Here is a 14,407-nt window from a genome sequence, read left to right as displayed (position 1 = left end):
CACGTCCCGCCGATGGCTCAGGCTGTCGTGCTCCTGGGCTGCGGCCGGTGTGCCCCATTAGGCGGTTCACGGGTGTCGCGGGCGCAGCCCCGGTGGGAGCGGGACTCCTGCGAGGCCTCTGAGCCTCTCGCCGCCCGGCAGAAGTGCGGTCGCGCCGCTTGTGCGTGTTTCTCGCACTCTTTGAAACCAATTACTCCATGAACAGAGAGAAATCCAATTAATTTGACGCAATGACCCAAGAATGCGGGCTGAATTTCAAGGATCCTATCCTTCAAGCTCAGGAGCGATGCCTGCCGACAAGAGGGAAATCGGACAAGAATGCCAGGAGGCCTTCGTGGATGGATAAGGAGCTGCTGAGCAGCAGAGGAAAAAAAAAAAAAAGACGACTGTAAAAAGACTTTATTCTCAGAAAGGAAAAAGAAACCTTCAGGAAGTGGAAACGAGGACAAGTGGCCTTGAAGGACTACAGGGAAATTCCCTGGCCAGGGGGCTTGGGGCTAGCTGATCTTTAGGGCCCATTCCAATCCTGTAATGTTCTGATTCTGTCATGTATTTACTGATGGTTTGGCAGCTGCTGTGTGCCTAATGCCCGTAAAAGGATTTTTAAATTAATTTATTCTGGTGTCTTCTCTAGTATTGAATTAGCACCGATGAGTTCATATCCTCAGTGTTATATGGGGCATTGTTTTGTCATTATAGGCTCTATATCAGGTCAAAGAAATGTTACATTTGTGAACTCACCAGTTCAAAACATTTGCTTAGACAAAACTGACTTATACATCTGTTGAAATATTATGTTGGAAAAGAATCAGTATTTCCAAATAATCCCACTCCTGCTGCCAGCAGCTGTGGAGCAGATTTGGAAAGGAAAAGCCCTGACAGACTGTGCATGGTTTGTCTCCCCTTCTGAAGCAGACCTCAGGGCTAAGGTCCCATGCAGACTCAAGTCTCAAACATGATGGAGTTTCATGAGGAGACGATTGGTGGAACTGCAGATGGGCCTTAGAACAAAATAGGGGAAAGGAAAAGGTGCAGAATGGTGCAAATTCATTAAAATCTCAGCCAATCTGATGATAGTGAAAGATTTACTGCAGGCAGCTCCAGAAAAGGAATTGGGAAATCAGTCTTGGCCAAGGTGCCCAGCCGGGTGAGGATTGATGAGCAGCATCTCTTCAGGAGAATGTTTTTTTCTATTGTGCCAACTGCCTTTCCCTAGAACAAGAAGGGGGATATCAGAGGGAACCTGCAGTGTGACATGGACTGAAATATTTTACAGAGCAGCTTCAGTGCCAAGTTCCTGGGGGCTGACTTGTAAACCTCCCCTGCTCAGGCAGCCATTCCCAGTGCCTGCAGTCTCTACATCGTGGAGGTGGTTGTAGTGCCATGGGTGAGGGATTCAGCCTCCCCTCCTGTGTGCTGACTCTCCTTCTCCAAGGAACTCTTCTGCTCCTCTTCTGGCACCTGTGAGGGAAAAAGCAACCAGAAGTCAGGGAAATAGAGAGGAAAGTGAGGAGCAAAGACACACAAAAGCACAACTCAGAATTCACTGAGTTGAGATAAAGGAAAATAAATTGGAGATGATTTATTTTTGAGGGGGGCAAAAAGTTGAGATGAGGTCTTGTGAGAAGAAGAAAACAAGGGGAATTAAAAAATGGAGCAGGAAGAGGCAGCAAATTCAAATGTTTTGCCTCACTAGAGTCAAGAAGCCTTGGAGAACCAAATCATCTGTGACTGAGATAAGGATTAAATTTCACCCTGGAGCTATTTTGTTCTTTATCTCACATGATAATTACAAATAAAAATACATATATCTATATATACAGGCATGTTTGTGGCTCTTTTAAAATACTTCTTCCATAATCCTATTATCAACTAATCATTCTTAATTATTTTCTTTATTGACTAAACAAAATAACACAGTAGTCTTTCTTGGTGATACAAGTTTTTCCAGAAAGTCAGAAGATGATCATAGCATGACCATGTTATATTTCCCTGGGAAGGCAATTGAAACTTTGCTGACTTATACCATACTGTGATTTGTCCCAAAATATTTTAATGATATTAAAAGCTCTTCAGAGATAATCCCTGATAGAGAAAAAGCTGACTCTGGATTTCTTTGAGTACATGTATTGAATGTTGACATTAATGAGGTTTACCTACCGTGGCTTCATGCTCTTGTTCTCTCTTTGCAGTACTGTATATTGAAACTGACAATTTAATATTGGCTTCTTCATCCTCACGGACCATCAAAATATTTAACATCTTCCAAGAAATCAGAAGAAAACCCTCTCAGTTTTCCCACAAAATGACTGTACCTTTACAAGCTTGACCTGCTAACAGAGCAGATGCTGCATACAAGAATTGTAGAATAAGGTTAAATACAGATCTGTGCAGATATGTCCATGTCCTGCTGATAGGGCAAGCTGATAGAAGTCTTAATTTTAGATTGCTGATGTGCATGGAATCAATAATTGCATTCTTGAATGCAATTACTGATATTAATTGATAAGAAAGCTTTTCTGGAGTTAGAGTTTTGGCACTACTTTAGAAACTGCACTTACAGCTTTGGCTTATTCTTTGTCTTATATAGGATATGCAGTACAAGCAATGGGAATATTTTGTCTGTTGATAGATCAAGACAGAAATTTGGCAAGGTAGTGCATGAGGTCACAGTGAACTAGCTTCAAATTTCTGAGGAAAAAATGTGATTTTTGCAAAGTTGTTCTTAATTATTACTAATATTCTGGGCTAATATAGTTGAGCATTCCCTCTGCAGCTCCTTCAGGGATTTCTCTTCCTCAAAAAAAAAAAAAATTAAAAGAAATCCAATAGCTGTGCCTCCATCTGCTAGAATAATTACATTTATCATGAAGTAATTACAAAGAACATGGATCTGTTACACCACTCAGTGTGATTAGCAGTACAAGCAAAGTGTTTTATGAAGTATTTCCCTACAGCTGCTCACAGAAGAGGTCACTTCAATATTTTGGATAGTGTTTCCTGGCAATGGCTAGCACCAAGATAGAGCATTACATACAATATCCTTTCTTTTTGGCCTCATTCCTGGGCAAATGGCAGGTAGGCTTCCAGATGCCTCAATTCATCTATTGTCACTTGCTCTCTGAGATGTTTCCTCACAGGGAAGGAAGACTATGAGCAGGACCAGGAAAGTGTGTGACTCTCCATAAATATATTACAGCTGCATCTTCACTGGACAATGCCTCTGTAGCAGGCATAATAATTCAGCTTGGAGACCAGCTTTGTCTTACTTTTATCACACTTTGTGCTGAGGAGGCTTTGGCAACAAGTCAGCTGAAACTATTTCTACACCTGATCAGCTGTGACACTGTGGACACCTCCCTCTTACCTCTGCTTCAGAGTCCCGGACTTGTTGCTTCAGGTCCTTCTGTTCTGCTCTCAGCTGCCACAGCAAGTTGTACAGATGGAGCATGTTCTTGTGTTTCTCTGAGGACCATGGCTGGAAGCAGATAAGTCAGTGAAAAACAGCAGCACTCTCTGGGTGCACAGGATCAGGTACTCTGCTGGCAGAAACTGGCACAATCCTGCTACAGCCAATAAAGCAACACTAATTTCCATCATTGAAACATCAAAACCATGGTCAGCATGGGTTTATCAGACTTCATTTTGATTTGGAATCCATCAGTAATGTAAGCCAGATGGCACATCTTGCACTTTGCTGATGCTGCTGTTTTATAGTTGGAATGAAATGAGATGAATAGGAATGTATAGAAATAGAGATTAAAAAAATGGGATTCCAGCAGCGGTGTTCTGTGTATTGTCCCCAGTGGGAAACAGAAATTTTAAAAAGTCATAGCATTTTAAAAATCCCTATTTGTAATCTGTGTTTGGTTTTCTTAAGTGTAATTATGTAGCATCACTGCAGAATTTACTGGCAGGCTTCTGCTTACAGACTCGTACTGATGCTGTTAGTGGGGTAACCCTTCACCCCTTATGAGATCATTTGGCTTAATGGCAGCACTCCACTTCTTTTGAAGTATCTTTTATTCAAGGTTATCTATCTATCTATCTATCTATCTATCTATCTATCTATCTATCTATCTATCTATCTATCTATCTATCTATCTGCCTTAGCATCTTGCTCTGCATCTGCAGGGTAAACACAGGGAGATTTAAGGAATGACAGGACCCAAGAAGTCCATGACAGAACCAGAACCCAAGTGTCTGCCCTTGTTCCCTCTTCTTGGAGGGAAAACAGAGGAAATTTCAGCTTGCCTGCCATGAATCCACAGAACTGAACCCAACAGCTGCTGAACCTGCATTCTGTATGATCCCAGGGGATGTGGAGTCTGCCTGATGACCAAATCTGAGAAGATGACCTCAGGCATGGCTAGAGCAGCCCTGTCATTTCACATTATGTCCTGCACTCCCAGTCGCTCCCAGCATGGCAGCACATCTGGTGTTGTCAGCCTGGAGGTGTGCAGGTGGAGCAGAGGGGCAGCATGGAATGTTGTGTTTCTAGTTCTTTCACTGACATTTCACCTTTGTGTCTTGTGATCTTCATACCTGGTATTTGACAGTGTTTTCTCTGCTCAGGAAGATTTCATCTTCTTTCTTCTCCCTCCCTATTACTCTGCAGAAAACCACCTGTGAGGCAATGGTGTCATCAAGCTCGAGGTGATATGTCAGCTGGATGATATCATCTATGACCATAAAGATACGTTCCTCTATATCTTCATCAGCAGGCTTTTCTGGATTTCTGTGGAAATACTCCTTGATTTGCTAATGGAAATGAAAAAAAAACATACAGAAGCAACTGAGACAACACAAAACTGGCAAATTTAGAGATTTGGGTTAAACCCCAAGGTAAAAAATGTGCTTTTCTGCCTGCATTTGCATCTCTTGGCCAATGGTTCTAGTGTTCTTGCCTATGTCTTAAAAAAACCCCAATCACAAAGCTGCTTAGAGCAATACAGAAGTTTTCTATTTGTGGAGCAGAGTATACTTTCCAAGCTCCAAGTTAGCTTGGGATGCATCCCTGCCTGAGGGAACTGCAGAAAGCAAGGTATTTTGAAGAAAAGTGAAGTTTCCCACATTTCCCAACACAGGGGAGGAAAAGGTAGCATGTTTGGTGCCACTGCATGGCTCAGTCTTGGCAGGTGAAGTGTCTGAGCCATACATACTGCCAGATGTCAAACTTCCTCCTCCTTCTGTTCTGCAAACCAGACCTGACAAGAGGAAGAGGTAGATTACCTGCCTGTAACAAATCAGGGCGATGGGACAATTCATCAGGAACTTAAAATCACATTAGTTTCGGCTCAGCACACAAAATCATTTTCCTAGTTTGGAATCTTGTGAAAATTTTGTTCCAAAATCACAGTAGATTTTTTTTTCTCTCCTCTGACACACAATTTCCAAGCCCTAGTTTCCTAGTTTAATTCTAGCTGCTCAGTGCATTTCTTGACAACTGGTCACACTGTAGCTCTCTGTCAGGCGAGCAACTGTGAGACACAGCAGCTGAACAGTGCTTGGATGTCTCATCTGGACTTTTGCCTCAGCCATACCCACTGAAAATGAACTGAAGCCCCAGGCAGTGTTTTGCATAGTTTAAATATCACAGTGACACATATTTTTCTGTTCCTGCCTTGGCCATACCACTATAGGCCGGGAGTTAGCCTCAGCTGTGCCGCCAGCCTTTTCCATTTTCTTCTCTCTTTCACCAAACTCTGTGTGCCGCATGTGGAGGAAGTCTTCCCTCCCCACAAAGTACTCTGTCATCTCAGTAGCATTTTCAAAACGTTTCCAGAGGCCATCAACTCGTGCCGTGTGGTAAAACTCCACTGTGTGCCCAGTCTCTGGCTCCAGTGACGTGTAGGAGTGAGCTAAGGACAAATCACACACATTTTCAGAGTTAGCAGCTGTAATGCACTGAACATAAGCATGCACAGGGGAGGTCTCATTTTCTTCAGCTGGTCTGATGCAGGACTTATCCCCAGCTGCACAACACTGAAAGAAAAAACATCATCCTAAAGAGAAATTTTCAGCTTCTATCAATTCTGGTAAAAGTAGAAATGTATCACCCTGATATACATGATAACTATGCATTTTTCTAATACATAGAAAACTACATAGCAGAGGGAGCACTGCCCAAGACTTCAAGCCACCAACCCAATTCTCTGCTCTTCACTGGAGACCATTTTCTTTTTCTAGGCAATTTATCCCACAGGTATCCTGTCCCTCCTGCCTTTCAGCTTTGGGCTTTTGCCACTGCTAGAAGGGAGTCATGTGAAATCCCATCAGCTGCAGTGGCTGCCCAGATGAGCTGGAATACCTTTAAGAAGGAGGGGGTGTCCTGGCCTGAAATGGTCTGTGATCAGCTGTGTTTGTTTATTCACTTCTCTCATATACAACAGGTCTTCTCGGTGTTTGAACCATTCCTTCACCTCCAGTTCTTCAGTACCTGGCAAGAGACAAGTCATTTTGCAACCTTAGGTGACCCTAAGATGGGTTGGAGATGGCAAAATTCTGATGAGCTCAGTGTCTGTGCCAGCACCCTGTGCTCCTGATACAACACCAGTGGACATAGTACAGCCACTGGAACTGCCCCTGTGTACAGGGAAATTTTGTATGTGAGTCCTAATCTACATTTGAGTAGATGAGTTATACCCTAAGAGGGTCTATTCCTCTCCACCAACCAGAACTAGAGTAATGAGCTCAGGAGTAGAACATGGCATGGGAAAGGGCTATGGAAAGGCAAGGGAAATTCCATCCCAAATACTTAATGATGGTGTCAGGAGATTGGAGCATCACACTAGCCAAGAAGGCTGAGGGCAGGACACTGTATGTCCACTTAGGAATCTGCATGGTTTCTTGGACCAGCTTTTAAAAAATAATGTTTTCAGCCTGAGATATCCTCAGGCTGTAGCTGCTCCTTTCTATGGCCCCTCTTGACAACAATGAGGAAATGAGGATAGTGCCACTATTGGATCAAATTGAACCAGCCTTCCATTTCTCTGAAGACTGAAAATCCAAGCAGCTAACCTGTGACACTGAACAGTTTCACTGATGTATAAAACAGATTCAAACTCTTGTGAAAACACCTAGGAATGCTGGAAAGTTCAGGAGTTCAACAGACTAAGTGTGATGAAGAGTTTGAGGATATGGTAAATAATTCCCCCACAAAGGTGAAAGGAGAATAAGAAAGCACAAGAGAGGCTCTGGCAGAAAGGGGACCACCTCCCCATTTCCATCAGCATGCCCCAGGCTGTTTGCTCAGTGTGTGGAGTGTGTTCATTCCTCCCTCTTACAGTCTGAGTCTGCATAGACAGTGAGGCGTTCCACCAGCCCGTCTGCATTCGCATACGCCGCCCATTTCTCCAGTTTGGCTTTATCGTACAGGATCACCTTCTTCCCCTGGGAAAAGGGATTCTCATATTCTGCAGTGGGCAAGAGAGATGTCAGACAATTTGTCTCTCCTCTACTCAGCCCAAAAAAAAAGAATTTAAGAGGAAAAAAACCACGGTCTTAGGGACATTATGCATTTATTTATTATGTTCTGCTGGCAATAAAGTTGTTCACACCCTGCCTGTTGTCCTTTAATGTTATAATGGTATAATAACTTTTTTCTCTCACCGAACAGGTTTTTGATAATGCAGGGGCAATTCCTTGTGCATAGCAGTAACAGAAAGACCATCCCAGGCAAAATTCTTAGCTAGCAGGAAAACACCACATGGGGTGTGTGTCTGTGGAGAATGTTAGTGCAGCACTGAGGGCAGCCACTTGACCCAATAGCTGTTGTGGCCTTCCTCTGGTGCTTCACTGTTACTGTTTGACCCCCCTGAAGGGAGAACTCAGTGAGACACACAAATGTCCCAAATTCACTGAAAGGTCAGCTACGGGCAAGCAAAAGGCAAAGGAAGAATACTTACCTCTGCAAGATACCTTAATTCGGGCTACCCATGATAGGGGCATCTCAAAGCTCATGTCTATTTCCTCCTTTTCCTGCTGAAACAGAAGCAGAGATTTGTGGTTTTGGCAGCATCTCTTACTGTGCCAGGAGGCGTTTTGGTCCTGGTGAACCGCAGTGATCAGAGCTCAGCTCATGCAAGGCTGTGGTCTGGGGAGCACCACGGCACAAAACAGCACATCCCTGCTCGAGCCTGATGAAATCATGTGCTCCTGGCTACTGCTCATGCTGGCAGGGAATGAATGTGGCAATCACCAAAATGATCAGATTATTCTATGTACACCCTGGAGGACCCTTTGCTCCCCAGGTATGGGCACTGGCTGAAAAGAATAGATAGCAGGAGGGAATTGTTATTTGCATTCCTCCGTCCTGCTCTGTGCAGGTGCAATGCCTGTGTTATCATGCTGCCTTCTCCCAATAGGACAACATTTTTTGCTTCTAGTACACAGAATTTTTTGTATATTAGAGGACACACGTTATTTCTGCATTTGGTTGGCAGGTCCACCTTGCAGCCAGGAGGGGAAGGTGACCAGCACAGAAACAATGTCCACAAAAATCTCATTCTGGATTTTATGTTTTAAAATTATTTCACCCCAAAGGCCAATGCACTGGAGGCTTTCAGAGATCCCTAGTCACTTATGACACCTGACACTTGGATTCCTGCTTCAGAAAGCACTAGAACTCTTCCAGATTGAGAAGGAATCTAAACCTGGCCAGAGTAGAAGGGATCTGACCTGGAGAGGGCAGCAGGCCCTGCAGCAGGCAGATATTCACAGGCCTATGGACACACTGGTTCCATACAGAGCATTGCTTGGGTCACTCACCATGTGATCTGTGTCTTTGTTTGGTGACTCTGGGGGCAACTGAGAGGCCTCGTTGCTCTCTGAAAACATAATTTCCCAGCAGAAAGAATCACTCAAGTCAAAGCTGAGATCCTAGGGCATACAGGAAAAGCTCTTTTAACTACAAGGCATTGTCAAGGGCCTGACATTAATCTTGACCACTCCATCAATATGTCTGTGGTGCTCTGGACCTGCCTGGGTGTCACAGACTTTAGGAACTCTGTAGCTCTGGACTTCAGTGAGCTGAGCTCCTCAAACCCTTGGCTGGTTGGTGGGACCCCAAAGACTGCCCCTGTGCGTACAGGTTGCAGAACCCCTTCATTGTGGTGCCTCTTTCTCAGATGAGAGGAAGGGGCTGGAAATGCCTCTGCCTCCTTCCTTGGGGCAAGTATAACGCCAAGAGAAAGCTGATCTAACTCAGATCCTCACCTCTCAGACTTTGTGTCCACTGGGGAGGAGCTGAGGTGTGGGAAGAGCCTAATCAAGATCTTACTTGCCTTGAGCAATGCCTGACAGCCCCAAAACACCTTCAGCTTCAAAAGCTGTTGTTTGAGAGGAGTGCCTATCCAGCCTTAAAAGCTGAAATGCTTGCACTGTAGGGATTTAATAGATGTGATCTGTATTTGCTAGCTCAGAGGCTGGGATGCCCAGGAGTAGTTCCACAGTAATCAGAGCAACATGACCAAAACCAACACAAGGAATGGGTAAGTGGAAACTGGACCACTTCTGCTCTTGGATTCCCCAGGACTCAGGTTAGCCCAGCTGTCCCTCACGTGCCCAGGCTGCTGAGGGCTCCCTACCTTGCAGCCTCTCCGGCAGTCCTGCATGTTCACCCAGTAGTTCCTGTGGTTCCAGATGCTCTCAATGCCAAGGAAGCACTCATCTGTGGTGCTGTGGGGATTCCCCGTGAATGGGTTGATGAAGAAGGTCTCAGGAACCTTCCTCTTCCCAGACAGAACCAGAACCCACGCGTGCACCCGTAAGCCGTGCAAAGGGTCTCGCTTGGGCTTTTCCACCTCCTGTAGAACAGAGGATACTGTTTGCCATTTTACTGACACTTTATCCCAACCCAAGGGCAATATTATCCTTTCCTCTGCCCACTTCTAAAGAACTCCAGGCTCCTAATGCCCTTTAAGAGGCAGTACATACCCAGCACATGTTCCTGTGCCAGCACACACTGTGCTCTTGGTGGCCAAGTGCTTGTGGCCATGATCAAGACCGTGTCATACTTCACAGAGGAGGGTGTGAGCTCCTCTCTTTGGCCAGTCATTACCTGTGCCTCAGCTCTTCTTCCTGGAGCTCACAGGAAGGTGGACCTTGCTAACTCACCATGACCACTTCCTCTTCTGTTTCCTCCTCTTGAGCAGATTCAGTTCCTTTCTCCTTGGCCTTCTGTTGAAGCTCAAACTTACTCTGTGGCTCTAAAGGGTACTTAATTCTATATTTGTTGGGATCCTCCTCTTCTGGTACCTGCAAAAGCAGGGTATTACTATGAAACCCAGCAGAGATCAAGAGAAGTAAAGTAAACGTATGGCTTGCAGATACCTCCCAGTTCCCAACACTTGGCAGTTTGCAATATTGCACCTAGTGAGCAGAAATTCAGTGATGCCATAAAGGCCTTGTAAGGAACTGTAGAAAATCACTAAAAGATTCCTTTGGTGAGATCCCTCGTATGGACTGAAACCTAGTGTGGATGTAAAGTTGGTCACCCTAGCTCAGCTCTGGAGCTCACTGGAAATGAACAGGCTAAGCCTGTGTGCTGGGCTCCTCCCTGCCCACTCACTGCAGGTCTCACCTCTGGGGGCTTCCTGAGCCGTGGGCACAGCTCCTGAGTCTGGTCCAGGGAGCACATCTCCAGGGTGGCATATCCATGTACACAGTAGGCATCGTAGCCAGCCCCAATCAGCAGGGAGCACAGCAGCACAGCGAAGTCAAAGCAGTTCCCTCGCTGGTATTTCAGGATGGTGGTTGGGGAATAGAGTGAACTGGGCTTGAAAGAGAGAGATGCACGTTCACAGTGCTTGTCCTGTGGACCTGAAACATGCTCCAGGCAGGGAGCAGGGGAGAGAGGCATTGCCCATGTTGCCCATTGGGTCACTGAGGTCAGGTATCATCCCCTAGGGTTTATGTGATCCCCTGTTCCAAGGTATCTTGGTTTTTGGAGGGGAAGCTTGTCAGCTATTGCCTCTCACAGTGCTCCAGCTGTTCATCTGGGCTGGCTGAAAGCCGGATCTGGTCTTGAATAAATGGTGCTTAATTACTTAAAAGGTACCACACTGAACATGCATTGGGACTGTGGGTCCAACAGAATGAACAGGGTCTGGGAGAATCAGGGGCTTGCCTAAATAGTGAGGGGAAGCTGGAAGTGTCAAAGACCTTTGTGATCCCTGGGACTTCCCCACTGTATCCTGTTGAAAGGCCCTTCTGTCATCTCTGTTATGTCTCTGTGGGGGCTGCAGCCCCTTTCTTACCGGTGTGATTGGGCACTTGAGGGGCTCCATGATGAGGTAATCACAGACAAAGCTGGCACAGCCTGACCAGTAGTACATGTCTGGGTAAGGCAGCAGGGTTGGCCTCACCGTCGTGCTCACAAACTTCTGTAGGGCAGCAAGAGGAGTTTGGTTAGCAACAGGCCCTTGGCAGAGTCTCCTCTCCAAAGCCATCCTCAGACCACCCCTGGATGTTGTAGACCAAATTCAGGACCTTTCTACAGCATATCAACAGCATCAATATCCCTTCTCTCCAGTTCCAGGATGGAAATTTCATGGGGTTGGGAGGCTGTCTGCTTGCCTGTGGCTGAAACTTCAAGCTCATTTCAGACACATTCCAGATGTGAGCCAGTTCTTCTCTTCATTTTCAAGCAGGTCAAATAGCTACTGCCTTTTCTACATCCTCCAGCATTACTTTTGCCTTGCATGTCACTGATACAATAAATTTGGGGGAAAGCTGGTACAAAGTAGCAATTCCAGGTGCCCTGGCATCAGGTCCAGAACTAGACAACAGTTGTGCAGCTTTGGCCCAGAGAAAACAAAACCAGACCACAAACTTCCACATTTACTCCTTCTCTGTAACTTCTGTGAAGTTCAGAGTAAGACCTAACCCCAGATCCATACTTCCTATCTGTGGCTGAGCCTGAGTCTTATCTATTTCATGTGTTTCTTTTCCTTCCCATTATGTTCCTGTGGTCTCTCCCATTTCCTAAACATCACGCTGCAGCCCAGATGGCAACACCAACACTTACACGGCTCATGGATCTGGACAGCAAGGGTGTTCCCAGGGCTCGCTGTGCCTGCTGAGGGGCTGTGGGTTCAGCCAGCAGGTTCCCATTCCCTTTAGCCAGGGGGGAGGGCAGCAGGGGCTGCTGTTCTTTCACAGCATTTGGCACAGTGGAAGCCAGGTGCTCCCTGTGCTGTGGCCCAGCCCCACACCAGCCCATACCTGCACACCACACTCGTTGACCGGGTGGAGGAAGAGCGGCTTGCGGTCAGGGCACAGGTGAGTGTACTGCCGAAAGAAATGGTCAGCGAGCTGCAGCAGTTTCTCTTCCTGCCAGGAATTTGTCTTGTACGAAGATGGTAAGTGGGACGTGTCAATGGAGCTCCAGTCAAAATCACTTACATGGCAGGAGGAGGCAGAGAGACACAAGCAATAAGCCAGGAGCAATACAAGCAGGATGACTTGATACCAAAACATGGCAGGACTTCTCTGTTTCACAGGTAAAAAATGGGGGCCATATCCAAGGATATGATTTTGACATAGCCAAACACCTCTGGAGCACTGGCAAACTGACATATACCCTGAGCCTTGGGGGCTCTTTATACAGTGGTGAATGGATGCACAACCAAATGAGTTACCTGGCTTTACTTGCACATGCACACTCTTGGACACACTCACTAGGCAAAGGAAACTTGCTCACTCCCAACACAGTGCAAGGGGACCACATGTGACATCCACACGTGTTAAATCACCCTGTGTGGCCCAAAGGGAACATCTCTGCTCATCCCAGCCATGGGCAGAGACTTACGATTCATCACTTTCGAAAAAGGCTTGCTTCTCAGCTTCACTTATATCCAGGTTGTCCAGGGAATCACTGATAGTCAAAGAGATTGCATCTTCTGGTGTTTGCACTTCCTCCTCCTCCAGGGCCTCCATGCTGCCTGGCACTACAGGAATGCACACACCAGGGTGAATTCAGGGCTGTGACCCACCTACACAGCAACAGAGAAACACCCACACTGTGGCCGCAGTGTTTTGGTACATGAGCATGGCTGAAGCAGCCAGAACCATGAGAGTGAAGGGAGAGCACCGAGTTTGGGCTGGGTTTGGTAAATAAGTGGCTCCATGTTCCTGGACACCCTAAGCGAGGCAGAGCAGGCAGAGCCTGGCTCATAGGGCAGAGCACATCCCCACATTCAGACTGCGTGCCCCGTGCCCTCCCTCCTGCCTGCGGTGCTGCTGGCGGGGCAGCAGCTCCATCGATCCGCCGGGCACCGGCCGTGCCCCGGCCCGCGGCCGCCCAGGGGCCTTGGAGGGAGCGGGAGCGCTGCGGAGCCGGCAGCCCCCAAGGGCAGCGCCTGCCGCCTATCGTGTGTTTGTGTTTGCGTGCCGTCCCTGCGGTCGGGCTGACCCCGAGCGGGGCACACAGCGAGGCCCAGACCTTGCCCGGGGCCCCCGCACCGCTCCCGGCCCTGCCCCGCCCGGCCGCCCCCTCACCGCGGCTCCGAGGGCAGCGCGGCCGCTCCGGGCCCAGCGCGGCCCCGCGGCGCTCACCGTGGCAACGCCGCCGCCGCGGCTCCCGGGACCGCCCTGCGGCTCCCCCGCGCCCGCAGCCCGGCCGGGACACCCCCGGGGCCCCCACACCTCCCGCCACAGCCCCCGGCCCCGGAGGCGCCTCGGGACCCCCGCGCACCCCCTGCGCTGCCCCGGACCCGGCACCGTGACCCGGGACCGCGGGGACACGGGGACAGCGGGGAGCCGAGGAGGGACAGCGGGGAGCCGGGGAGGGACAGCGGGGAGCCGGGGAGGGACAGCGGGGAGCCCCTCCGAGACCTGCCCCGAAACTCACGAGTCCGGCTCTCTCAAAATAAAGCCACCCCCAGTCATCCTTTGTTGCAGAGGCACTTACCCGAAAGTTGGCACCGAGGGATGGCAAAACACTTTGGTCTTTTCTTCTCTTTTTTCTTTTTCTTTTTCCTTTTTCTTTTTCTTTTTCTTTTTCTTTTTCTTTTTCTTTTTCTTTTTCTTTTTCTTTTTCTTTTTCTTTTTCTTTTTCTTTTTCTTTTTCTTTTTCTTTTTCTTTTTCTTTTTCTTTTTCTTTTTCTTTTTCTTTTTCTTTTTTTTTCTTTTTTTTCTTTTTCTTTTTCTTTCCCTTTTTCTTTCCCTTTTTCCTTTTCCTTTTCCTTTTCCTTTTCCTTTTCCTTTTCCTTTTCCTTTTCCTTTTCCTTTTCCTTTTCCTTTTCCTTTTCCTTTTCCTTTTTCCTTTTTCCTTTTTCTTTTTTCCTTTTTCCTTTTCTTTCTCTTTTTCCTTTCCCTTTTTCCTTTTCTTTCCCTTTTTGCTTTTCCTTTTTATATTTTCATTTTCCTTTTTTCCTTTTTTTTTTTCCTTTTTATTTCTCATTGG

The 14,407-nt window shown here is 47.0% G+C and overlaps 1 protein-coding gene across 15 annotated transcripts; it reads right to left on the bottom strand.

Moving 5' to 3' along the window:
- Window positions 1-1,068: 1,068 nt before the first annotated feature.
- Window positions 1,069-13,931, bottom strand: DRC7 (dynein regulatory complex subunit 7). 15 transcript variants are annotated; one of them, XM_063410456.1, is made up of 16 exons: window positions 13,853-13,931; window positions 12,812-12,950; window positions 12,226-12,400; window positions 11,259-11,384; window positions 10,583-10,777; window positions 10,117-10,257; window positions 9,588-9,806; window positions 8,770-8,880; window positions 7,908-7,983; window positions 7,287-7,415; window positions 6,311-6,439; window positions 5,635-5,861; window positions 4,546-4,761; window positions 3,368-3,478; window positions 2,161-2,262; window positions 1,069-1,461 (listed from the first exon to the last, which is right to left on the bottom strand). In XM_063410456.1, exons 2-16 carry the CDS (start codon window positions 12,937-12,939, stop codon window positions 1,357-1,359), a joined length of 2,190 nt encoding a protein of 729 aa, XP_063266526.1. In that variant the 5' UTR covers window positions 12,940-12,950; window positions 13,853-13,931; the 3' UTR covers window positions 1,069-1,356. The 15 variants fall into 15 exon arrangements, with proteins under 15 accessions (XP_063266526.1, XP_063266527.1, XP_063266532.1 ...); XM_063410457.1 differs by having other exon boundaries at window positions 12,812-12,995; window positions 13,853-13,905; XM_063410462.1 differs by lacking the exon at window positions 13,853-13,931 and adding an exon at window positions 13,697-13,731.
- Between the last annotated feature and the right edge of the window lie 476 nt (window positions 13,932-14,407).

Source organism: Prinia subflava, chromosome 13 (genome assembly GCF_021018805.1).
Source record: "Prinia subflava isolate CZ2003 ecotype Zambia chromosome 13, Cam_Psub_1.2, whole genome shotgun sequence".
Classification (NCBI taxonomy): domain Eukaryota; kingdom Metazoa; phylum Chordata; class Aves; order Passeriformes; family Cisticolidae; genus Prinia; species Prinia subflava.
This window is presented reverse-complemented; position numbering and strand designations above follow the sequence as displayed.